At 54.6% G+C, this 22,719-nt stretch overlaps 9 protein-coding genes across 9 annotated transcripts; 5 read left to right on the forward strand and 4 right to left on the reverse strand.

The window, feature by feature from the left end:
- Positions 1–13: 13 nt before the first annotated feature.
- BZA70DRAFT_278969 (transferase) lies at positions 14–3,196 on the forward strand. The gene is made up of 7 exons (XM_064912692.1): positions 14–291; positions 346–390; positions 447–744; positions 809–936; positions 997–1,373; positions 1,436–1,922; positions 1,979–3,196. Exons 1-7 carry the CDS (start codon positions 110–112, stop codon positions 3,054–3,056), a joined length of 2,595 nt encoding a protein of 864 aa, XP_064768085.1. The 5' UTR covers positions 14–109; the 3' UTR covers positions 3,057–3,196.
- Positions 3,197–3,230: 34 nt separating this feature from the next.
- BZA70DRAFT_278971 (uncharacterized protein) lies at positions 3,231–4,782 on the forward strand. The gene is made up of 2 exons (XM_064912693.1): positions 3,231–4,190; positions 4,252–4,782. The coding sequence occupies exons 1-2, from the start codon at positions 3,537–3,539 to the stop codon at positions 4,681–4,683; spliced, it is 1,086 nt and encodes a 361-aa protein (XP_064768086.1). The 5' UTR covers positions 3,231–3,536; the 3' UTR covers positions 4,684–4,782.
- On the reverse strand, positions 4,783–5,413 carry BZA70DRAFT_278974 (Ylr104w protein). The gene is made up of 2 exons (XM_064912694.1): positions 5,158–5,413; positions 4,783–5,057 (listed from the first exon to the last, which is right to left on the reverse strand). The coding sequence occupies exons 1-2, from the start codon at positions 5,339–5,341 to the stop codon at positions 4,873–4,875; spliced, it is 369 nt and encodes a 122-aa protein (XP_064768087.1). The 5' UTR covers positions 5,342–5,413; the 3' UTR covers positions 4,783–4,872.
- A 23-nt stretch (positions 5,414–5,436) lies between these two features.
- BZA70DRAFT_278977 (uncharacterized protein) lies at positions 5,437–7,382 on the forward strand. The gene is made up of 6 exons (XM_064912695.1): positions 5,437–5,790; positions 5,861–6,009; positions 6,235–6,558; positions 6,636–6,694; positions 6,761–6,971; positions 7,037–7,382. Exons 1-6 carry the CDS (start codon positions 5,677–5,679, stop codon positions 7,176–7,178), a joined length of 999 nt encoding a protein of 332 aa, XP_064768088.1. The 5' UTR covers positions 5,437–5,676; the 3' UTR covers positions 7,179–7,382.
- On the reverse strand, positions 7,383–10,146 carry BZA70DRAFT_295536 (phosphoketolase). Its single transcript, XM_064914490.1, has 3 exons — positions 9,832–10,146; positions 9,356–9,743; positions 7,383–9,295 (listed from the first exon to the last, which is right to left on the reverse strand). The coding sequence occupies exons 1-3, from the start codon at positions 10,079–10,081 to the stop codon at positions 7,504–7,506; spliced, it is 2,430 nt and encodes an 809-aa protein (XP_064768089.1). The 5' UTR covers positions 10,082–10,146; the 3' UTR covers positions 7,383–7,503.
- A 529-nt stretch (positions 10,147–10,675) lies between these two features.
- BZA70DRAFT_170235 (2,3-bisphosphoglycerate-independent phosphoglycerate mutase) lies at positions 10,676–12,419 on the reverse strand. Its single transcript, XM_064909866.1, has 2 exons — positions 12,273–12,419; positions 10,676–12,192 (listed from the first exon to the last, which is right to left on the reverse strand). Exons 1-2 carry the CDS (start codon positions 12,307–12,309, stop codon positions 10,691–10,693), a joined length of 1,539 nt encoding a protein of 512 aa, XP_064768090.1. The 5' UTR covers positions 12,310–12,419; the 3' UTR covers positions 10,676–10,690.
- Positions 12,420–13,139: 720 nt separating this feature from the next.
- BZA70DRAFT_169980 (serine hydroxymethyltransferase) lies at positions 13,140–15,105 on the reverse strand. The gene is made up of 3 exons (XM_064909864.1): positions 14,817–15,105; positions 14,700–14,750; positions 13,140–14,639 (listed from the first exon to the last, which is right to left on the reverse strand). Exons 1-3 carry the CDS (start codon positions 14,847–14,849, stop codon positions 13,314–13,316), a joined length of 1,410 nt encoding a protein of 469 aa, XP_064768091.1. The 5' UTR covers positions 14,850–15,105; the 3' UTR covers positions 13,140–13,313.
- Positions 15,106–15,956: 851 nt separating this feature from the next.
- Positions 15,957–17,958, forward strand: BZA70DRAFT_170113 (citrate synthase-like protein). The gene is made up of 3 exons (XM_064909865.1): positions 15,957–16,278; positions 16,347–16,722; positions 16,780–17,958. Exons 1-3 carry the CDS (start codon positions 16,246–16,248, stop codon positions 17,832–17,834), a joined length of 1,464 nt encoding a protein of 487 aa, XP_064768092.1. The 5' UTR covers positions 15,957–16,245; the 3' UTR covers positions 17,835–17,958.
- A 446-nt stretch (positions 17,959–18,404) lies between these two features.
- Positions 18,405–22,623, forward strand: BZA70DRAFT_278989 (thiamine diphosphate-binding protein). The gene is made up of 3 exons (XM_064912696.1): positions 18,405–18,709; positions 19,478–21,872; positions 21,936–22,623. Exons 1-3 carry the CDS (start codon positions 18,542–18,544, stop codon positions 22,436–22,438), a joined length of 3,066 nt encoding a protein of 1,021 aa, XP_064768093.1. The 5' UTR covers positions 18,405–18,541; the 3' UTR covers positions 22,439–22,623.
- The last annotated feature ends 96 nt before the right edge of the window (positions 22,624–22,719 follow it).

The following is a 22,719-nucleotide window of genomic DNA, read 5'->3' on the forward strand; positions in this document are numbered from 1 at the left end:
ACCTCCCGGCCATCTGCATCTCCTTCACCACCATCAGTCCTAGCTGTCTTTCTGTGTCTCTGCGTTCTGCGACTGACTCGATTCTCAAACAGCAGACAAGCAGATCCGCATGGCGCTCTACGTGCTTCTAACCGCGCTGCTGCTCCCACTCCAATGCATCGGCCTCCTGCTGTTCGCCAAAGGGTTCTTCCCTTACAAACCCGTCTTCCATGGCTACGCTCCAATTGAGCCCGACGCGCCGCCTGCTGTTTTCGATAGTATGATATTCATGCTGGTCGATGCTTTGCGGAGGTATCTTGACGTGATTTTGGTTGCTAAACTCGAGCTGCGCTGATGTTCGCATAGTGATTTTGTGTTTTCGAATCAGTCGACGATGGAGTTCACTCAGAGGTACGCAGTCTCCACGAATTCCTCTCTGCCATCCCGTTTCTCTAACAGCACTTTAGCTTGATTTTATCCGGCACCGCCATCCCATTCACTGCCCGCGCCGCCCCACCAACAGTCACCCTTCCGCGCATCAAAGGCCTGACCACGGGCTCGGTCCCGAACTTCCTCGACGCGGTGCTCAACATCGCCGAGTCGGACGACTCGTCCTCGCTCAAGAACCAGGATAGCTGGCTGGCGCAGGTCAAGCGGCGGCAGATGCAGACTGGTCGGTTGGTCATGTTTGGCGATGATACGTGGTTGAAGTTGTTTCCAGGGATGTTTGAGCGGTCCGATGGCACTTCTAGTTTTTTTGTCTCGGTGAGTGGTGTCCACAGGCGAGTGACTTGAGTGGTTTCAATTAACCTATTTCTTTCTGTTTTAGGATTTTACAGAGGTCGATAACAATGTCACTCGGCATTTAGATGCAGAACTCGCGGCGACCGACTGGGATGTCATGATCCTACATTATCTCGGCGTTGACCATATCGGTCACAAAGGAGGCCCCGACAGGTAATCCTCAGCCAATTGCTTCCTTGTCTGTGCCTCATAACTGACAATTTTGGTGTTCAGCCCATTTATGCCGCAAAAGCTCAAGGAGATGGATGATATAATCCAACGGCTCTACACACACGTATCCAACAAGCTCGAAACCGACGGCACCTCTACGTTATTAGTTCTCTGCGGCGACCACGGCATGAACGAGCTCGGCAACCACGGCGGCTCGTCTGCGGGCGAGACCGCGGCCGCGTTAGTCTTTGCGTCGCCGTTGCTGGCGAAGCTTGAGGCGGATAACAGAGCGAGCGCGGAGGGGTTTGGGAATGATTATGAGTATTACTCTGTGATTGAGCAGAGTGATGTCGTGCCGACTATTTCGGGGTTGTTGGGCAATCCGTTTCCGATGAATAACATTGGGCTTTTCATTCCACAGTTTTTGGGGTTTTGGAAGGGTGAGAATTGATGATTAGCTGTGCTGGTTAAAGCACTCTTACTAACTTGTGATATCATACAGAGTCAGAGCAGCTGAATCTTCTCAAGCAGAACGCCGAGCAAATGTATAGGATTCTAAAAGCGACCTTTGCCGAGCTCAGTGTGCCAGTCACGACCACGAACCTGGACGCGCTGATGAAAGGTTCGGATGTCGAGCGTATCCACGGACTATGGCATACAATTCAAAGTCCCGATTTCATCGACTCCAAAGACTCACGATCAACGCTCTACAGTTTCCTCGAGACAGGCAGGAACCTGCTCGCGCGGACTTCGAGTAATTACGACATCCCAAGCATGCTCATCGGGATCCTCATCATCGCGTGGATCGCGGTGACGCTTTATCGACGGGCAGTCACGTCGACGTCTTCTGACTTCGTCACCAAAGCTGCGTTCTCGGTCATCTTGCTCGGTCATGGACTCGCGATGTTTGGAAGTAGCTTGGTTGAGGAGGAGCAGTATTTTTGGTATTGGGCGGCTAGTGCATGGTTCATTGTTCAGTTTTCGGTCGCGTGAGTTGGCACCTTCCTTCTTTCTTCTTTTTCGTTGATTAACACGCGTTATCAAGTGCTCGATATAAATCTCAGCGAGCGGCAGTTTGCTGGCTTGCCCTGAGCGCCGTGATGTTCGCGGTCAGACACTACCACCACACCGGCCAGAAATTCGCCGGTTCGTTCGACATTGCCAGTTTCCTTGCTCTTGACTTTTCCACCAGCTTGCTCTGGCTTTTGATTATAGCCGAGCACCTGCTGATTTTTAAGAACCTCCAGTTCTACGTTTTCACCGAGACGGGCTCGATCGCAGGGTTCGTGTGCTCTTTCACGCCCGTCGCCAGCTTGTTTTCGTTCAAGCTCTCGATGGCGCTCGAGGCTGGGGAAGCTGTGCCGAGGTATTTGATTGCTCTTGTTCCGGTATCGATCGGTGCAGAAGGATTGAATAAACGGGCACAGGCGGCCTTTCTTGCTTTCGGGATCTGTCTCATCTTCCACATTGTCTCGTCTGTGTGGAATCTGAAGAAGGATGCCTTCAAATTCATCCGCGGCGTGTTTCACATTGTTGAACTGCTGCTAGTGCTTGAGTCGAGCACTGTGAATATTCCTATTTTCCTGCTCTACGGTGCCGCGCATTCGATCCTGCGTCGCTACGCTTCGTATTCGACCTCGACGTCCATGTCGATAGTGCTCACCGGCCTGATCTGGCAACAAGTCTCATTCTTCGCGTCCGGTAACTCAAACTCGCTTGCGTCCTTGGACTTATCGAACGCGTACAACGGAATCTCTGGATTCAGCACCGTGCTCGTCGGCATCTTGCTGTTTATCAGTAACTGGGCCGGTCCGATCTACTTCACGCTCTCGACCGTCGTGCAACTATCGATTTTCCAAACGCGACACAGCAGCAGCAGCAGCTCGGCCTACTCTTCGATCGAGGAGCTGGTTACGACCGACTACCTCTCCGTGATGCACGCGTTCCACGCGCACTCGCTGCTCGCAGTCATGCTCGCGTGCTTGATCTTGCGCTCGCATTTGTTTATCTGGACCGTGTTTTCGCCTAAACTGCTGTATACTGCTGCGTGGTTTATACTACAGCAGGGCGTGGTGGATACATTTGGAGGACTGGCGCTTTCTATCATTGCCGAGGCCTTGTGAATGTTTACTCTATAGAATCAAAAGTTCCTGTGCATAGCTTTTTGTTTTGTTAGACGTTGGTTGTATCTATTTCCTAATAAAGAGGTCGAAACCCTACAAGGAAGCGTAAGGGTTTAGTGTGCAGGCTCTTTAAAGGCGCCGAAAAATTCTCTTCCTCTTTGTATTTATCTGGCGCAGACAACTATCGCAGCTTCCTCTTTCCAGCAGTTTATTCTAGATGGTTTGACTTGCGAGGTCAATGTCAGGTATGTCTTGATTCTTTGCCTGTTTAGAAGACGTCGTCGGGCCCGCACAAGCTTGCTCTTCTTATATGATGACAAAACTTTTGTGTTTGACTCTTAACGAGATGGAAGCCACAAATGATTTCTCAAGACTACAACGGTATCTGATTTAAGAAGAGAGCAAGCTCGTGCTGGACCGAACGTCGCGCATGCTTTCAATTGATGGTGGAAATGCTAACGAACCGACAGAGACGCTCGAATGCCTCCCAAGAACAGACGCAATCTCAATGCGCTGTACCCGGATCCCTTGCCGGTGAAGGTTCTCTCGCTTCCGCCGGTGATCCCCCACAACCCGGTCTCGCTCGCGCAGTACATCTACGCGGTCGTCGCGCAGCCTGTTCTCGCGGGCTTCAAGCGGCCGCGGCGGTTCACGGGCTCGCTTGAGAAAACGTCGGACGCGGTGAGCTCGTATGTGTCGAGCATATACATCGAGTCGGAAGAGGACATGCAGGGCCTCTGGCGCGCCGGGTTTTTCGGAAAAGGATCGCAGAGTCGGAGTGACCCTACATGGGAGCTGCGCGTCGTCAAGAGACTGAATGTACCGGGCCGCGAAGGCATGCTTGCGCCTGAAGAATTAACGGCCCGCAGACGAGAAGCTCGGAAGCGGATGAAAGAGGAACGAGCACTTGCCGAGCAGGCTACTGCTTCGCCTGAGAAGATCACGACGGTAGATGCGTCGATAGTCGAGAAGACTGAGACGGCGAGGCCGAAGAAAGAGCGCGCGGAAGATGAGAATTTGCTCGATGGGCAGGGAAACGTGAGACGTCTGGAACGACTCGAGATTACTCCTCAAGAAGCATTTTTTCTTACGTACGCGCTTGACGTGCTGGACATTTACGACGATCACACTGGTGTATGTTCTTTTGCAGTTTTTTCAGTTTTGAGAGACGAAGGTACTAATGCAGAGTCTGTAGGATCGGATATCTGCGCCCCATCTTCTAGGGCTACTGATGCCAGACTGGAGACCAGACAATGATTTCATCATGAAATACGTAGTCTACCACCACTACCGTTCGCACGGCTGGTGTATCCGCAACGGCGTCAAGTTCGGCGTAGACTACCTCCTCTACCGCCGCGGCCCGCCATTCTCGCACGCCGAGTTTGGAATCATCATTCTCCCGCACTACAAGGACGAGGCGCGCAGCGAGGCCGCGCAAAGACGCGAGTGGGCCTGGGTCTCGGGCGTGAACCGGATCGTGGGCGGGGTGAAGAAGACGCTGATTTTGTGCTATGTCGAGGTGCCGGAGTCGATTGATACTTGGCACACGGTCGAGGAACTGTTGACGAGGTATAAAGTGCGCGAGGTGTCGTTTACGCGGTGGTTGCCGAGCCGAAACAGAGATTGACGAAACAGAGATTGATGATGGTGTATTTTGCATATTTGGAGTTGGGTTTATTTGTCTTTGAGGACGGAGTATATAGATCAGGGAATTAATTAATGATAATTGTATTCAAAAACGCCTTTTAATCATGACAAGATACACAAACAGCAAAGTAAATACGAAGAATACTATACATCTAAACCCACACAAGCGCTAAACCTCGCCCTTCCAAGCCTTCTCGACGAACCCGCAGCCCCTGCCGTTCTTGGATATGCAAACATAATTCTTCTTGTCGGGCAAAACACATTTCTCTTCCGAGTCCGGGAACAAGCACGGACAATCAATCGGTCTCTTGACGCAGGATAACGTGTCTTGACAGACGTATCCCTTGCACTCGACTACCCACACCCTTCGTTAGTACATCTTCAACCTCACAGCAGCCGTGATTCACTTCAAACAGCAAGATGATTCACTTCAGCACAAAGATGATTCACATACCGGTCTCGTAATTCTGCTCGTACCACTGCGGACTTCCCTGCGAGCTCCCGCCGTGCTGCTGCCGATGATGGCCACCCCCGCCGCCGGCCGCGCCTTCAAACATATGTTCAAAGAAATCAAACTGCGCGCTCGCAAGCAGCGGCGCCTGTAGCAGCAAAAGCCCTAAGAGTAGTAGTAGCCGCATTTGTCTTGTATCTCCTGCTTTGAGTGTCTCTGGTGGATAAGGCAAGAACGTGGATCAATTGCGCGAAGAAAATGATCTCGCGATATGCGCTACGTGTCGTCAATCGAGGAAGAAGTCTGCCAGAAGCATAGTCACGTGATCATTATGTAATATAAGGGTATTGTGCTGTGTATGATGTAAAGACATAGAGGAGTTACTTTGAGTGGAGAGATATTCCATCCACTCAACACTGATCTCCCGCCTGCCTGATTTCTTTGCGCATTTACAGGAAGTTGTCAAAGAGTTGATACAATCACACAAGCAGTAGATCAGCAGCTGAAGATCAAAAAAAGAGAATGGACGCCGAGATCGAGCAGCAAAACGCGCGCATAGCCAAGTTCGCAGAGCTCACGCAGGCCACTGCGGAGGACGCACGCAAGTACCTCGACGTAGCTGCCTGGAATCTTGACGTGAGTTGCTGTTGGTAATTGTGTACGTGTGTGTGTGGTCTTTTCTGACTGGGTTTGTTGTATGGAATAGTACGCGGTCGATCTCTTCTTTTCATCTGGGGGTGAAGGGCCCGGCGATGCAGATGTGGATGAGGAAGAGAACGACGACGACGACGACGACGCGGTGCTTTCGGATTTCCCCAGCGCGACTCCAGCGAGACCGACAGAGCAGACTCTTGGGTATTATATTCCTGTTCTCTAATCTCTTTTGCTATGACTACATCGATGGAGCGGTGTCGAGGGCATCTCACCTCGAATTCCTGCAACCAGTTGCAGACGCGTGGTTTGAAACCCGCTGCTCTCAGCTCAGCTCAGCAATCACTTCAAACCAAGCCCTCTTCCCTCTCCACGACCTTCTATTGCAAATCAACCATCAGCTAACCGCTCCTATTCCCTTCTCTCCAGCTCCTCCTCTCTCTCCTCCCTTCCTTCTTCCGACCGCCACCAGCACCAGCAGTCACCAGCAGCCATGTCCGCCGCCGACCGAGCAAAGCGCGCCGCCGCTGCCGCGAACCGCGTGCGCACCCTCGCAGATCTGAACAAAGAAAGCTCGCCCGCGCACGACGACGACTCGGACGAGGGATCGAGCTATGGCAGGGCGTTCGGGCGCCGTCGCGAGGATCTGTTCACCGGGGGCGAAAAGTCGGGGCTTGCGGTGCAGAACCCGGATGGGCCTTCGATTCCCGAGCCGACGAGATTAGTTAGCAATATCCTTAGCAGGGCCGAGCGGTATGCCTTTCTTTCTTTCTTTCTTTTGTCTGATTGAGTGGTGATCGTGGGATCTAACGGATTCTTACTCTTAATAGAGGTGGACGGGCACCAGAGGCAGAAGAAGCACGCCCAGCACAGAGATTCTACGGTTCAGGTAACCCATCCTACCTTACTCATCTCATCCCCTGACCTCCATTGTCGCTAACAATTATATCCACAGGCCACGTCCTCGGCGCAGAAAGCTCACCGGCACCCGCATCCTCGTCCGCCACTGCCGCGGCATCGGCCTCCCCCGCCGCTGAGGAAGATCTCAACACGCCCGTCACACGGACGCTCACCTTCTGGCGCGACGGATTTACGATCGAGAATGGCGAGCTGATGGCGTACGATGATCCCGTCAACCAGGAGATATTACGCGCTATAGATGGAGGGTGAGTTTCCCTCTTTTTCTTGTTTAATCATTGCCCTCTTCATAACTAACGTCATGCTCTCCCAGCCGCGCACCACTACACCTACTAAACGTCAGACCAGGCCAAGCTGTCGACATGCGCGTCGAGCGCCGAATGAACGACGACTACGAGCCGCCCATGCCCGCCGGCGGCGGTTTCCACGGGAAGGGATTCACTCTCGGTGGTTAGGTAGTTTTATGTCATCAATATAACTTATATATATAGTGTATTTGCTCTGAAGCGAGTGTTGTTTTAAGTCAATGTTATAGGTTTTTATGAGGTGACTGTCCAGCGAAGATGTCGCTTCGTAGGCGTATAGTAGTAGGTGCCGTTATAAAGACACGTTTGATATCGATTACATGGCTCTAAAGAACGAGCTACTGATCATACGTGCTGTAGATTGAGATAAAATATAGATTCAAGGAAGGAGCACAGAAAACTACCAAATACAGTAACACAAGCAATATATATATAATATAGAGTATAATTCACCTCACATTTTCACTTATCCGCTCTAGAACTCAGGAGTATCATACAACCCATCCGGATCCTTACCGTACAACTTGACGTACTCCTGATGCTTCGCCCGCAAGTGCTTCAGATACGAGATAATAACATGACTATCGACCGCGACGCCCGCATTCGACTTCGCCGCGCCCTCAACAGCCTTACACGCCACGCTCCAGCGATCGGTCGAGTTGAGGACCATCATCGAGAGCGGGGTGGTCGTCGTGCCTTCCTCGTCGTAGCCGGACACGGTCACGCGGTCGAGGTTCGGGTGGCCAAACATCAGACCCTTGAGCTCGGTGGGGTAGCCGTGGTAGTTGAAGTGGATCGGCTTGTCGGTCGTGAACAGCGACTCGAAGGCTTGAGTCGAGAGCGCGTGCGGGTGCGCACCGTTGGGCTGCAGGATCATCAGGTCGGTCACGTTCACGACGCGGACGCGCAGCGAGGGAAGGTGCTTCTTGAGCAGCGCCGCGGCGGCGATGACCTCGAACGTGACCTCCATGCCGATTCCGACGAGGACAACGTCCGGATCGACGCCGTTGTCAGTCGACGCAAACTTCCACACCGACGCTCCCGCAACGGTATGCGCCTCGGCCTCGTCGGCGCTCAGGAAGACGGGCGTGGGCGCTTTCGAGCCCACCATCAGGTTCACGTAGTTCTTCGACTTGAGACAGTGGCGGATCGTCGACAAAAAGCAGTTCGCGTCAGGCGGGAGGTAGATCCGCGCCGCCTCGGACTTGACCTTGATCACCGTCCCGATGAACGCCGGGTTCTGGTGCGAGAATCCGTTGTGCTCCTGGCGCGCCCAGGTCGAGGTCTCGATGTAGTTGAGCGAGCCGATGTCGCGGCGCCACTTGGTCTCCTTCGACATCTTCATGAACTTGGCGTACTGCACCATCATCGTCGCGATGATGCCCAAGAAGGACTCGTACGACGGGAACACGCCCACGCGGCCGGTAAGCGTGTAGCCCTGCATCCATCCCTGGCAGCAGTGCTCTGACAAAATCTCCGTCACACGGCCGCCCTTGGCGCGCGTCTCGGGATCCCACTGGAAGTCGCGGTTGGTGTGGTTGAAGACGGCGTCGAGCTTGTTCGACACCAGCTCATCGGGCGAAAACAGACGCAGGTTCTTGGGGTTCTGCACAAACGCAACGTCAAGGTACTCGCCCACCGCCTTCATGCACGAGTACTGCGTGCCCTTCTCCTTTGCGAGCGGCTTCCAGTCCGGAAGCACGAGCTCGGTGTAGCCGTTGTAGGTCTCCTTGAGCTGACCCATGCGCTTGGCCGGGTTCTTGGGTACGATCGAGAGGATCTCGGGAATGGGCTCGCCGGCCTCGGTCAGGAGCGAGTTGTGGTCATACGAGGACAACCACTCCTTGAGCAGCTCGAACTGCACCTTGTCGGTCTTTGCTTCCGGCAAAGGAACCTGGTGCGAGTGGAACGAGCCCTCGATCGGCACGCCGTTGAGCATCTTGGGACCAGAGTATCCCTTGGGCGTGCGGAGCACAATCATAGGCCAGCGGGGCTTGACGATCGGCTTGCCCGAGCGAGCAGCAGTCTGGATCGACTTGATCTCTGCCAACGCCCACTCGAGCGCGGCCGCGAGCTGGTCGTTGATGTCGGTGAGATCCTCGACGATGGTGACCTGGTAGCCGTAGCCAGAGTAGAGCGCGATCAGCTCCTTGTCGTCGTTTGTGCCGGGGATGGTGCGCTCAGAGATCTTGAAGCCGTTGGCGTGGAGGATGGGGATGACGGCGCCGGACTCGGCGGGGTCTATGTATTTGTGCGAATTCCAGGCACTGTCGACTCATCTTGTTAGTCTATAGAGCAGGAACTGAGGTAGAAAAAAGAATACGTACGCTGCAAGAGGTCCAGACTCTGACTCACCATCACCGACAATGCAGGTAACAATGAGGTCAGGCTTGTCCATGATAGCACCATACGCGACAGCGAGCGAGTATCCAAGCTCACCACCCTCATGGATCGAGCCAGGAACCTCGGCGTTGATGTGCGAGGGGAAGCCGCCGGGCCAGGAGAAGGACTTGATGAGTTTCTGCAGGCCGGTCTTGTCGGCCGAGTACTGGGGAATGAAGGCGCCGAGAGAGTCCTCGATCCAGAGATTGGCGAGGATGGCGGGGGCGCCGTGGCCGGGGCCGACGACGTAGATCATGTCGAGGTCGTACTTGACGATCAGACGGTTGAGGTGGGAGTAGACGAGGGTCAGGCCGGGACATGTGCCAAAGTGACCTGGAGGTAGAGGTTAGTCTGACTGTTCAGTTCTCAGATATAGTGGTGATAAGTGAGATCTGCATTGGGTTCGGGCAAGAAGACATACCGAGAAGACGCGACTTGATATCGTCGGTCGTGAGCTCGTTCTCGAGCAGAGTGTCGCTCTTGAGGAAGATCATAGCCGAGGCAATGTAGTTTGACAGCGCCTGGAACTTGTGCAGAGCGAGGTGCTCGTCTTTGGGGAGGAAGTCTTTGTATGCGGGCTTGACCCCGAGATCAAGGACATATTCAGGAAGCAGGGACGGATCGGGCGAGGGATTCGCCGCCTCGTGGATCTGGATCATTAAAGAGGCCATGGCTGCAGTGTTCTCTGTCTGATAGGAGAGAATTGAGGAGAGAGAAGGGGATGGGGAGGAAGAAGAGGACAGCGAAGAAGCGGACGGGGGCAGGGAATTTATGCAGATCGAAGAGATGCGCGACACAGCGTGCGGCTCGTTAGGCGAGCAAATTGAGTTTTATTTTGTGTCGTGTAAAAAACATCAGCCCACCGCGCCGCTGTCTTGACGTCATCTGAGGAGTGCAGTTTACTGTGCAGAGGGGGCAGATTAGAGAATATTTGCATAGATAATCAGTTGTATTGAACAATAAACAAAGATATAAACAAAATCACTCTTATCTGTATTATCTAGATATCCGCATTTCTTAAGCGGAATGAGGTCTCGCAACGCCCGCCTAAACACGCATTGTGATCAGCGCGCGACACGACCCACCTTCCGCCCCTCGAGCATCAGCATCAAGCACCGGAAACCAGCCAACCGCCATTCCAACCCCAAAACAACAGACGAAAGACAGAAAATCGAGCCCCTGCGTCCAGCGCCGGAGCGTCGAGTTCGATTCACGTGTGTTCATGGACGACGTAGGCTGACGGCTGACTGAGCTTCCGGCGTTCTTGCCCGTCTCGGGCTTTACTTGCGCTGCAGCAGCGAGCGGCCGGTCATGTGCTCGGGCTGCTCAATGCCCATAACAGCAAGCACGGTCGGCGCAACGTCGCCCAACACGCCGCCGTCCTCGAGCGACCACGTCTCGGGCGCGTTCGCCATCACGAACGGCACCTTGTTGGTGGTGTGCGAAGTCTTGGGACGGCCCTCGGGCGTGATCATCTCCTCCGCGTTTCCGTGGTCGGCAGTGACAAACAAGACATAGTCCTCCTTCACGCAGGCGTCGTAGATCGCCTTGATGGCCGCGTCGCAGTGGGTAACGGCCTCGACTGCGGCGTCGTACACGCCCGTGTGGCCGACCATGTCGGGCGCGGCGAGGTTGCACATCACAAACGGGAACTTCTGTTCGCCAAGACGCTTAGCGACCTGCTCGGCCACCTCGTGCTGCGACATCTTCGGTAGCAGATCGTAGGTCGCGACCCTGGGCGACGGCACCATGTCGCGCTGCTCGAGCGCAAACTGCTTCTCGACTCCGCCGTTGAAGAAGAAGGTGACGTGCGCGTACTTCTCGGTCTCGGCGACGTGCACCTGCGCGACGTTCTGCTTGCCGAGCCACTCGGCCAGCACGTCGTCCATCTTCTGCGGGGGGAAAGCGACCGGGAACGGGTAGTCGGCCTTGTACTGCGTCATGGTCGTGATCGAGAGGTCCTTGGGGATCTCGGTATCGATCGGCGACGAGTCGACGCCAAACAACTGGGTGATCTCGCGCACTCGGTCCGAGCGGTAGTTGAAGAAGAAGAGCGTGTCGCCGGCCTTGATGCGCGCGTCGTCGCCGTTCACGACAAGCGGCTTGATGAACTCGTCGTTCTCTCCGTCCTCGTATCCGGCGTTGATGGCGTCGATGATCGAGTCCTGCTCGACCGCCTTGCCGCCCTCGGTCGACACCAAAGCCTTGACCGCGATCTCGACGCGGTCCCAGCGCTTGTCGCGGTCCATGGCATAGTAGCGGCCGACAACAGTCGCCAGCTCGCCCACGCCCAGCTCGGCAAACTTGTCGAGCAGCGTCTTCATGTAGCCCGCCAATCCCTTGGGATCAGTGTCGCGGCCGTCGCCAAACGCGTGCACGTATACCTTGGGCACGCCGTACTCCTTCGCGACCGCGAGCAGCTCAAACAGATGGTTCTGGTGCGAGTGGACTCCACCGTCGGAGAGCAGACCGAGAAGGTGCAGTCTGCCAGAAGCCTTGGCCTTCTCCATCGCAGCCGCGATGTTGGCAGTCTTGCCAAACTCGTGCTTCTTCATCGTCATGTCGATGCGCACGACGTCCTGCCAGACAACGCGGCCGGCGCCGATGTTGAGATGGCCGACCTCAGAGTTACCCATGAGACCCTCCGGCAAGCCGACGGCGGTCGACGAGGCCTCGAGCTCGGTGTAGCCCGGGATCTTGGTGAAGCCGTCCATGGTCGGGGTATCTGCGTTCTCGATAGCGTTGCCCTTTGTGCCTTTCTCGGGCGCGACACCCCAGCCGTCTATCGAGATGAAAAAAAAGATGTTAGAGGGTGTGACTTGGATGATTTGATTTAGGAGCAGGAAGATGGCAAGCGCTTACCGATGACTATAAGACAGGCTTTCTTGTCGACAGCCATTGCGTAGAAGTCTAAGAAGTTAAGAGTGAGAAGAAGATTGGGGAGATAGATGCAATTGCGGTAGGCAGCAGGCAGGGAAGATGGTAGATGCTGAGGAAGAAGAGAGAATTTGACTTTTGACTCCGTTGACTCCGACGATTGGCGGTCTAATTGGCAGCAGCGGGCTAAATCACGTGCCGGGTAAATGCTTAGTCATGGATTTGTAATAACCCGTATAACCAATGCGATTCCTTTTACAGCTAAAGAAGAAGCAGACAAGACTGAATCAGTCTCGAATACGCCGGCAGATGCGAGAAGTCGGGGCCGGAAGAGAGAAAAGAGCGGGAAGGACAACGGCCGACGACCGAGTCACAGCCGGGTCACTGGAGTCGAGCGAGCAGAAGGGCGAGGCGACAGAGCCGGAGAAACAAGAGTCGGAGGTCAAGTCGACGAGGCGTTTTCCCAGGCCTCGAGTTGGGTGTGGACGAATTATAAAAATCATGCTATTAATCAGGCGACATTTATCAATTTCCTGCATGTCTCTGCTGCTTATCTCGTCCCGTGGCTCTTGGGTTCCGCATTATTTGGCTGGTTGTTGTCGTCATTGCTGCTGCTTCGAGGCAGTGACGGCATCTGATGTTGTACACTTGCAAGCAGTCTGTCTGTCAACAGCATGATCAACGAGAACTACGAGCAATTCAACCAATTCGCAAAACACCAGATATTCATCACAATCACACCCTATCAGTAGAGTAGAGACAGCCAGCAGTGTAGCCAGCATATTGCGCTTGCGGGTGCGGGTATCGGTCTCGGTCTCGGTATCGGCTCAGTGCCGGTCCAGGTGGCCACCCCAATGTCTTTCACAACGTCCGCTTGATGTCTCCCTCCGTCGCTGTTTATCTCCCTCCGCCGGTTTTAATTTGATCAGTCTTTTTGTTTATATTACTACTCTCCATTAATCACACAAAACAGCTTTTTCCTTTTCTTTTTTCGTATCTAATAATCTCGCTCGAACCAAGATTGATTTAGACCGGCAGCGGGAACTGCGACGACCACGCGGCAATCTCAGCGTTGAGCGCCTTGATGTCGTCGTTGCCAGCGACAACAGCCTCCTTGAAGTCCTTCAACTTGTTGGCCTCCTTCGGCAGGCTCTTCTGGATCTCGCTCGCAATCTGCACCGCACGGTCAATGTAGCTCACTATCCGCTTGAAGTCCTCCTCGCCGAGACCACGGGTGGTCATCGCCGGCGCACCAATGCGGATTCCGCCAGGCACAAGCGCAGACTTGTCGCCCGGGATCGAGTTCTTGTTGAGCGCGATGTTGATCGCCTCGCAAACGGCCTCGACACGCGCACCGTCAATGCCCTTCGCGCGCAGGTTCACGAGAACCATGTGCGAATCAGTGCCGCCAGACACAAGAGTGTAGCCCTTGGCGTTGAACTCCTGCTCGAGCACCTTGGCGTTCTTGAGCACCTGCGCCTGGTACGCCTTGTAGTCCTCACTCTGCGCCTGCTTCAGCGCAACCGCGAGCGCGGTGATCGTGTGGTTGTGGGGACCGCCCTGGTGGCCGGGGAACACCGAGAAGTTGATCGCGTTCTCGAGCTCGTAGGGAGTCTCCTTGCCGGTCTTGGGGTTGACCGAGCGCACGCCGCGGCGGAAGAAGATCATCGCGCCACGGGGTCCGCGGAGCGACTTGTGCGTGGTCGTAGTGACAACGTCGGCGTACTCAAACGGCGAGGGGATAACGCCGGCGGCAATCAAACCAGAGATGTGAGCCATGTCGACGACGAGGTAGGCACCGACGAGGTCGGCGATCTCGCGGAAACGCTTGTAGTCAATCAGACGGCAGTAGGCAGAGGTACCGGCGACGATGATCTTGGGTCTGAACAAGACGGCGGTCTTCTCGAGCATGTCGTAGTCGATGATTCCGGTCTCGAGGTCGACGCGGTAGGGCATGGTCTCAAAGTAGGTAGACACGGCCGAGATCTTCTTGGAGTCGGTCTGGTAGCCGTGCGAGAGATGGCCTCCGTGGGGCAAGTCAAGGCCCATGATGCGCTCATGCGGCTTGATGAGCGCCTGGTAGACCTGCAGGTTGGCAGGCGAGCCAGAGAGAGTCTGCACGTTGACACCCCACTTGGCCGAGTCGAGGCGGAAGGCCTCGAGAGCACGCTGCTGGCACAGGCGCTCGATCTGGTCAATGTGCTGGTTTCCACCGTAGTAGCGGGCACCGGGGTATCCCTCGGAGTACTTGTTCGACATCGGCGATCCGAGCGCATCAAACACGGCGCGCGAGGTGAAGTTCTCGGACGCAATGAGCACGATGGACTCGCGCTGGCGCTTGATCTCGGCGTCCTATCGGAAGTTGTTAGCACCACATCACCACCGACAGAAGCAGCAAACAATAATACACACCATGATCTCAGCAACAGCGGGATCAGACTCCTTGAGCGAAGTTTGCATCATCTATAAGCACACGGGGGTTAGTTGCAATTCGACGGTAACGACCAAAAGTGACCTGATGTGACTCACGTTTTTGTGGGTGTCGGAGAGAGCGTACGACATGGCGGAAGCGGTGAATGTACGGAGCGAAGTAAGTCTGCAGATAGAAGATTTCTGGAGTAAATCGACCGACGAGCGTTAGTCGAGTTGTGGTAGACGGATGTGGAGAAAGAAGGAAAAATCTTCGAGGGAGGAGCGGAAGAGAGGAAGAGAAGTGTAGCGCAGAGGGAAGAAAAAAAATTGCGCTTAGTGCTGGTGAGGCTCTTGCGCGCTCACTTTTCCTCGACTCTTGTCGCGATTCCACTCTGATCTCCAACGACGCAGGCTGCGACGATTAGAAAAGAACAGGACAGGAAAGGGATAAATACCTGGACGAAGAGGCTGGAGCGCGAGGCGGCAGAACGCAACATTTGTTGACGGGGAAGAACAATGGGCAGGCGAGAGGAAAGCAGGCAGAAGCGGGAGAGAAGGAAAATAAAATAAATAAAAATAAAAAAAACCTTAAGAAAATTAAAAATTCTAGAGCCCGGACGAGATGGCGGAAACGTGGCACCAGATTAGTAAATAAGGCGCATTTAAGGTGTGCAAAGTTTAAACCGGGGCTCGATCCACCCGCGATGAGGCCAGACTGTTGCAGTCAGAGAGTCCATGCGGTGTAGATGGTGGAGGTGTCGCCGTGACGTCATGCAAGAGTGCTGCCTGCTGCGAGAGAGTGCGAGAGAGTGCGGGAATGTGAGTGTGGTTGTTGTTAGGTGGCAGAGATGGAAGGTGGGTTGTGAAGGCCACGGGAGCTCAGCGGGGCAGAGCAGGTGAACGTGCCTGGAGACTGGCGAGATCAGATCAGGCTTGGGTCGACCGGCTGCTGATGCGGCCATAGTCATGCTCTGCAGATGCGACTGTCAGCATGAATCTGCAGCATAATGAGATATTTGAATCTTGGCTAAAATCCTCAAACATATTCTGGAAAGCAAGGCTGCTACTCTTCGCGGCAAACCGGCATCAGATCGAGAGCACCTTCCCTCCATCCGTCCGAGGCCAGTACCTGTAGCAATGGCATATGTCCCCCAGCGAGCAATTAGTACCAGACAGTCAGCTAGAAAGAACCAATAATTATCACATTAAATGTACTCTCTATATACCAAAGTCCCACTTCAAACATGACTGTAATCTGTTCTACTCGGCGCGGTGCTGCCGGCTAAGGCGGGGAGGTTCGCGATATATTAACTGATTACCCCTCCGCCGTGGACACCGTAAACATTACAATATTTATATCTCACCATCTCCCTCGTCTCTCTTCCTCTTCTCTTCTATTGTCATCTGTGTTTTTTCTGAACTATCCATCAACTTCCTCCTAAGGAATAAGAACTGCTGCTCTGCTCTGCATTTGATCGATCGTCGCTGGTTCGTCATTCTATCTAGCTTGAATCGACACCCCCCTCTCTCCTCAACCACCTCAAACATGCCTACCACCAGCTTCCGTCTCTTCCAGAAAGTATTTGCTCACTTTCCTCTGCTCCATTCACTTTTCCCTCCCCTGCTAACACCTTCCTCTTCCAAAAGCCCCTCATCGCCACATGCTTCCCCGCCGCACGACTCACCCAACCGAGTACTTCCCCGCACGCCCGCCGCATCCCATCATCCACCACCGCAGTTTTCACCCGCAACTCCTCCTCCGCGCTCAAGCAGGTCCTTCGCGACGAGTCAATTCCCGCAAAGCGTGAACTTTTTAAGAAACTCAAGACAGAATATGCCACAAAGTCGCTCGGATCGGTTGACGTCGCAGCCGCAGTCGGCGGCATGCGCGGCTTGAAGTGCATGCTTTGGGAAGGCTCTCAGCTCGACGCAAACACCGGCATCAGATTTCACGGCAAGTCAATCGCTGAATGTCAGAAGCTTCTACCAAAAGCACCAGAAGGAGGAGAGATGCTCCCTGAAGGTATTTATTCTCGATATATGTAGTCATCTCTATGTCTCTGCTCACAGTCGTTGCTAGGCATGTTTTGGTTTCTCCTCACTGGAAATATTCCCACGGTCGAACAAGTCCGAGGTCTCTCTGCGGATCTGGCAAAGCTCTCAGACATCCCAGACTATGTAACTACCCTTCTTGACAACCTACCGCCGACCATGCATCCCATGACGCAGATATCAATTGCCGTCGCTGCCCTGAACCACGACTCAAAGTTTGCAAAGCTATACGAATCTGGCAAGCTCTCAAAGGCAGACTACTGGGAGCCCACCTTTGACGACGTGATTAGTTTGGTTGCAAAGCTGCCTGTCCTAGCAGCTAAAATCTACCAAAACACGTATCGCGGCGGCGGCCCGCTGCCGGCTGAGGTGGATCCATCGCTCGACTGGGCGCGCAACTTTTCAAACCTGCTGGGCGTCTCGCATGATGCCGACTTTGTCGACTTTATGCGCCTCTATCTCGCCCTGCACGGTGATCACGAAGGCGGGAATGTTTCCGCCCACGCAACCCATCTCGTTGGCTCTGCTCTCTCGGATCCGTTCCTCGCCTACTCTGCAGGTCTCGAGGGACTGGCCGGTCCACTCCATGGACTTGCTGCGCAGGAGGTTCTGCGCTTTATTCTCGACATGAAGCAAGGGCTGCCCGAGTCTTACTCTGCGACTCATATCGAAGATTATCTCTGGAGTGTTCTCAACTCTGGGCGCGTAGTGCCAGGCTACGGCCATGCAGTTCTGCGCAAGCCCGACCCGCGCTTTGAAGCACTGATCGAGTACGCGCGCGCGCGCCCCTGGATCAGCTCTGGCGACGCAGTCATCAGACTCGTGCTCGAGACCTCGACGGTGGCGCCCAGGGTTCTCACCAAGCACGGCAAGACAAAAAATCCGTACCCGAATGTCGATGCCGCGTCGGGTGTTCTCATGCACCACTTTGGGCTCACGCAGACTATGTTCTATACAGTCGCGTTCGGTGTTTCGAGAAGTATTGGTCCGCTCACGCAGTTGATTTGGGATCGTGCTCTGGGATTGCCGATTGAGAGACCGAAGAGCATCACGATGAAGACCGCGATGGAGCTTGCCAAATAGTTTACAGTAGAGCCGCTAAAATCAATTTTCTAGCTCTAGATAAATATCCATCAACCACTCCGGATCTAGAATCCAGACAGACGCAGTAATTAACTCGCAGGCCAAACGCGGCCAACGTCATAGCTCATGCTGTTAGGGTATATCACGTGCGACATAATTTGTGGGGAAAAGGGCACAGTGGACAGCTATTTGGCGCAGAGGCGACGATCCGTCGTTCCGCATGCGACGGTCTCGGCTCAATTTGCGCTATGCGGGTGCAGATCGCTCAGGAAGTCGCTCTTGCGGCGGAAACAAAGGTACTGCAAACCGCAGACGGCAGCCCAGACGACGCACTGGTGTATACCCTCGACAGACGCAGAGGCGAGAGAAGGCAGCAACAAGACCAGGGCAGGTCGCTGGATAGACCGGCAAGACGGCGGTACTATTAAGACCTAACCCTTCAATAGTCGGCTGCGTGTTTCCGATAGCCAATCAGAGCACGGCGAGACCCTTAGCCGACAGCACTGTGTAGCGCCGCACCAGTCAGCCGCCGCGGATGCTGAGTCAGGAAGGAAAAGCCTAAAAACGACTGTTCCCAAATAAAAGACTCCTCCGCTGGCTCCTCTCAGCTCTCGCTCGCTCTACTCTTCTTCTGTCTATCTCCTTCCTCTCCCCCCCCAATTCCCCTTCCACCACCTCTTTCTTCATCTCAGAAACCAGCTTTCAACATGCTGCGTTCTTTGCCGAAGCTGTCTTCGCGTCTCGCGTCGAACGCGACCCGCAGAGCCCTGCTCGCGAGCACTGGCACCTCTCAGCTCAAGTCTGCGATGGCTTCGCCGCGCTTCCCGCTCGTCTCGCGAATGCTCGCCACTGCTGCCGATCCCGTCCCTGGTGTCGTATGTGTCCCCTTTATTCCCTGTTTTTGGCCTTGCTGCCGTTTCCTTTTTTCGTCTGCTTGTCGAATCAGTTTGTGCTTTGTCCTGCGCGTGTGCGACTTTGCTCTCGTTCGTGGCTTGCAATGATTTGCACACGGCCGACAAAGAAGTCTCTCCTTTTGAAGTTCGTCAAGTACTTTGCTGTGCTGCTAGACGCCATCGACATCCATTTTTTCTCAGTCTTGACGTCAATTTCATGTTTTCCGCTGAGCTGTGGCCCAGTGCTCAGTGCTCTAGAGAAACTTCCTGGTGTGTGGTTGGCTGGTCTGTTCTTGTGTCTGGGGTCCTCGGCGTGTGCACGCGCTACGTGTCCTGCGGCTGCCGACGTTGCTTCGAGCACCTAGGCATCCGCTAAAGCCGATAGCCTGGGCAAGAGAATCAATACGGACCGCTAGTGGCAAATATCTGCACAAAGTCACATAATTGATCTCGTGTATTCGAAATCTCTACGCTTTCGTGCGCGGTCGATTGGGGCGCGCTACGCTCTCGCGGCTACCAGCGCTTCTTGTCGGATGCGTGCGCGCCGCTGCTTTAGTCTGGTCTTGATTGGCTCGACTGCACCGAGTCAAGTGACAACCCTTGCCCTCGTGCGGCTCCTCTGACGCACAGTGCCGGCCGGAGAAATTGATCCGGACAGAGCAATGACGAGACAGAACACAAACTGATTCAGCAAGCAAACAAAAAAGATGGCTGATAGAGTATTTTGAGCTAACTTTTGACATCATTCAGGACCCCAATGACTCCTTCCTCGATGGAAACTCCGCAAACTACATCGACGAGATGTACTACGCCTGGAAGCAGGACCCAAGCTCCGTCCACGTCTCATGGCAGGTCTACTTCAAGAACATGGAGGCCGACGGTGTCCAGCCTTCAAAGGCCTTCATCCCGCCCCCGACCATCGTTCCTCCTCCCAGCACTGGCGTCCCCTACGTCGTTGCCGGTGCTGGCCTCGGCGCCAGCCCTGATGTTCTCAACCATCTCAAGATTCAGCTCCTCGTCCGTGCCTACCAGGTCCGAGGACACCTGAAGGCCAAGCTGGATCCTCTTGGAATCCGCAACGTGGAGATCCCCAAGGAGCTGACCCTTGAGTACTACAACTTCAGCGAGGCTGATCTCGACAAGGAGTACTCCCTCGGCCCCGGAATCCTGCCATGGTTCGCTACGTCGGGCAAGAACAAGATGACTCTCCGTGAGATCATCGACGCGTGCGAGAAGACCTACTGCAGCTCGTACGGTGTTGAGTACATTCACATTCCTGACCGCGGAGAGTGCGACTGGATCCGTCAGCGCATCGAGGTTCCTACTCCCTACGCCTACACTGCCGACGAGAAGCGCCGCATTCTCGACAGATTGATCTGGTCCACCTCGTTCGAGAGCTTCCTTGCCACCAAGTACCCCAACGACAAGCGTTTCGGTCTCGAGGGTGGTGAGACGATGATTCCTGGTATGAAGGCTCTCATCGACCGCTCCGTCGACCAGGGTGTTACCGATATCGTCATTGGTATGCCCCATCGTGGTCGTCTTAACATGCTTTCGAACGTCGTCCGAAAGCCTAACGAGTCCATTTTCTCCGAGTTCTCGGGAACCGAGACTCCTGATGACGAGGGATCCGGTGATGTCAAGTACCATCTTGGTATGAACTACCAGCGCCCTACTCCCTCGGGCAAGCGCGTCAACCTGTCGCTTGTTGCCAACCCTTCGCATCTCGAGGCCGAGGACCCCGTCGTCCTGGGTAAGACCCGCGCGATCCAGCACTACAACAAGGACGAGGGCACTTACACTACCGCCATGGGTGTCCTTCTCCACGGTGATGCCGCTTTCGCCGCCCAGGGTGTTGTCTACGAGACCATTGGTCTGCACAACCTGCCCGCTTTCTCGACCGGAGGAACCGTCCACATCATCGTCAACAACCAGATCGGTTTCACCACCGACCCTCGCTTCGCCCGTTCGACCATGTACCCGTCCGACCTCGCGAAGGCGATCGACGCCCCTATCTTCCACGTCAACGGCGACGACGTCGAGGCCGTCAACTTCATCTGCCAGCTTGCCGCTGACTGGCGCCAGACGTTCAAGAAGGATGTCATCATCGACGTTGTCTGCTACCGTCGCTACGGTCACAACGAGACCGACCAGCCGTCGTTCACTCAGCCGCTGATGTACAAGAAGATTGCCGAGACCAAGGTTGTCATCGAGAAGTACGTCGAGCAGTTGATTGCCGAGAAGTCTTTCTCGAAGGAGGACATTGACGAGCACAAGAAGTGGGTCTGGGGTCTTCTCGAGGAGTCGTTCGCCAAGGCCAAGGACTACGTTCCCGAGTCGCGCGAGTGGCTTGCCTCGCCCTGGGACGGATTCAAGAACCCCAAGGAGCTGGCGACCGAGATTCTGCCGCACGAGCCTACTGCTGTCGACGATTCGCTGCTGAAGCACATCGGTACCACGATCTCGACTCCCCCCGAGGGCTTTGAGGTTCACCGCAACCTGAAGCGTATTCTCGCTAACCGAAAGAAGAGCGTTGACTCTGGTGAGGGAATTGACTGGTCGACCGGTGAGGCGCTTGCCTTTGGTTCGCTTGTTTCTGAGGGATACCACGTCCGTGTTTCGGGACAGGATGTCGAGCGAGGAACTTTCTCGCAGCGACACGCTGTCTTGCACGACCAGAACTCTGAGACCACCTACACTCCTCTCCAGCACGTTGCCGAGGACCAGGCCGCGTTTGTGATTTCGAACTCTTCGCTTTCTGAGTACGGTGTCATGGGCTACGAGTACGGATACTCGCTTACTTCTCCTGACTCTCTCGTCATGTGGGAGGCTCAGTTTGGTGATTTCGCCAACACCGCGCAGGTCATCATTGACCAGTTCATTGCCTCTGGCGAGGCCAAGTGGGCGCAGCGGTCAGGAATTGTTTTGTCGCTTCCTCACGGATATGACGGACAGGGACCTGAGCATTCGTCTGCTCGTATCGAGAGATACTTGCAGCTCGCGAACGAGGACCCGATGACCTTCCCGGATGAGTCTAAGCTCGAGAGACAGCACCAGGACTGCAACATGCAGATCGTGTACCCCACCACTCCTGCCAACTTGTTCCACATCCTTCGTCGCCAGATCCACAGACAGTTCCGAAAGCGTAAGTTGTTGTTTTGTGTTTGATTTCGATATGTCAGGATTACATGCTAACTTTTGATTACAGCTTTGATTCTGTTCTTCTCCAAGGCTCTTCTGCGTCACCCGCTTGCTCGTTCGAAGCTCGAGGAGTTCACCGGCGAGTCCCACTTCCAGTGGATCATTGAGGATCAGTCCGTGGTCCCCAAGTCTGAGACCAAGCGCGTGGTTCTGTGCTCTGGCCAGGTTTACGCCGGTCTGCACAAGACGCGCGAGGCCAACGAGATCAAGGACACCACGATCATCAAGATCGAGCAGATGCACCCGTTCCCGTGGGCGCAGCTGCGCGATGCGTTGAACGAGTACCCTGCGCTCGAGGACATTGTGTACTGCCAGGAGGAGCACATGAACGCCGGTGCGTGGACGTACGCGTTCCCCCGTCTGCAGACTCTACTGAAGGAGACAGACAACTACAAGGACCTTTCGATCCGGTACGCTGGCCGCGCGATGTCGGCGTCTGTTGCGGCTGGTAACAAGCACATTCACCAGAGCGAGGAGGCTGCTCTGTTGAAGAGCGCGTTCGGTTTGTAGAGAGACAGGATAAGAGTTAAGAATATTTTAAAGTGTTTGGTTCTTTTTTTACAGAAAAGAAGCCGAAGGTAATAGATGAACGAATGGGTTTTTTTTGGGGCGGATTGAAAATAGGTAATTGCTATTGTTACTGAATATCACTATCATTGTTTTCCACAACAGACTGTATTTCGGATTGCTGCTGTCTTGCTGCTATCTCCATCTGCTACTTGCTGCTATCTCCGGTAGAATGGACCCAGAGAATGTGGGGACGTTGCGTTGCGTTGGTGCCGGCAGAACCT

This window comes from Myxozyma melibiosi (assembly GCF_037950935.1).
Source record: "Myxozyma melibiosi strain Phaff 52-87 chromosome Unknown BZA70scaffold_6, whole genome shotgun sequence".
Classification (NCBI taxonomy): domain Eukaryota; kingdom Fungi; phylum Ascomycota; class Lipomycetes; order Lipomycetales; family Lipomycetaceae; genus Myxozyma; species Myxozyma melibiosi.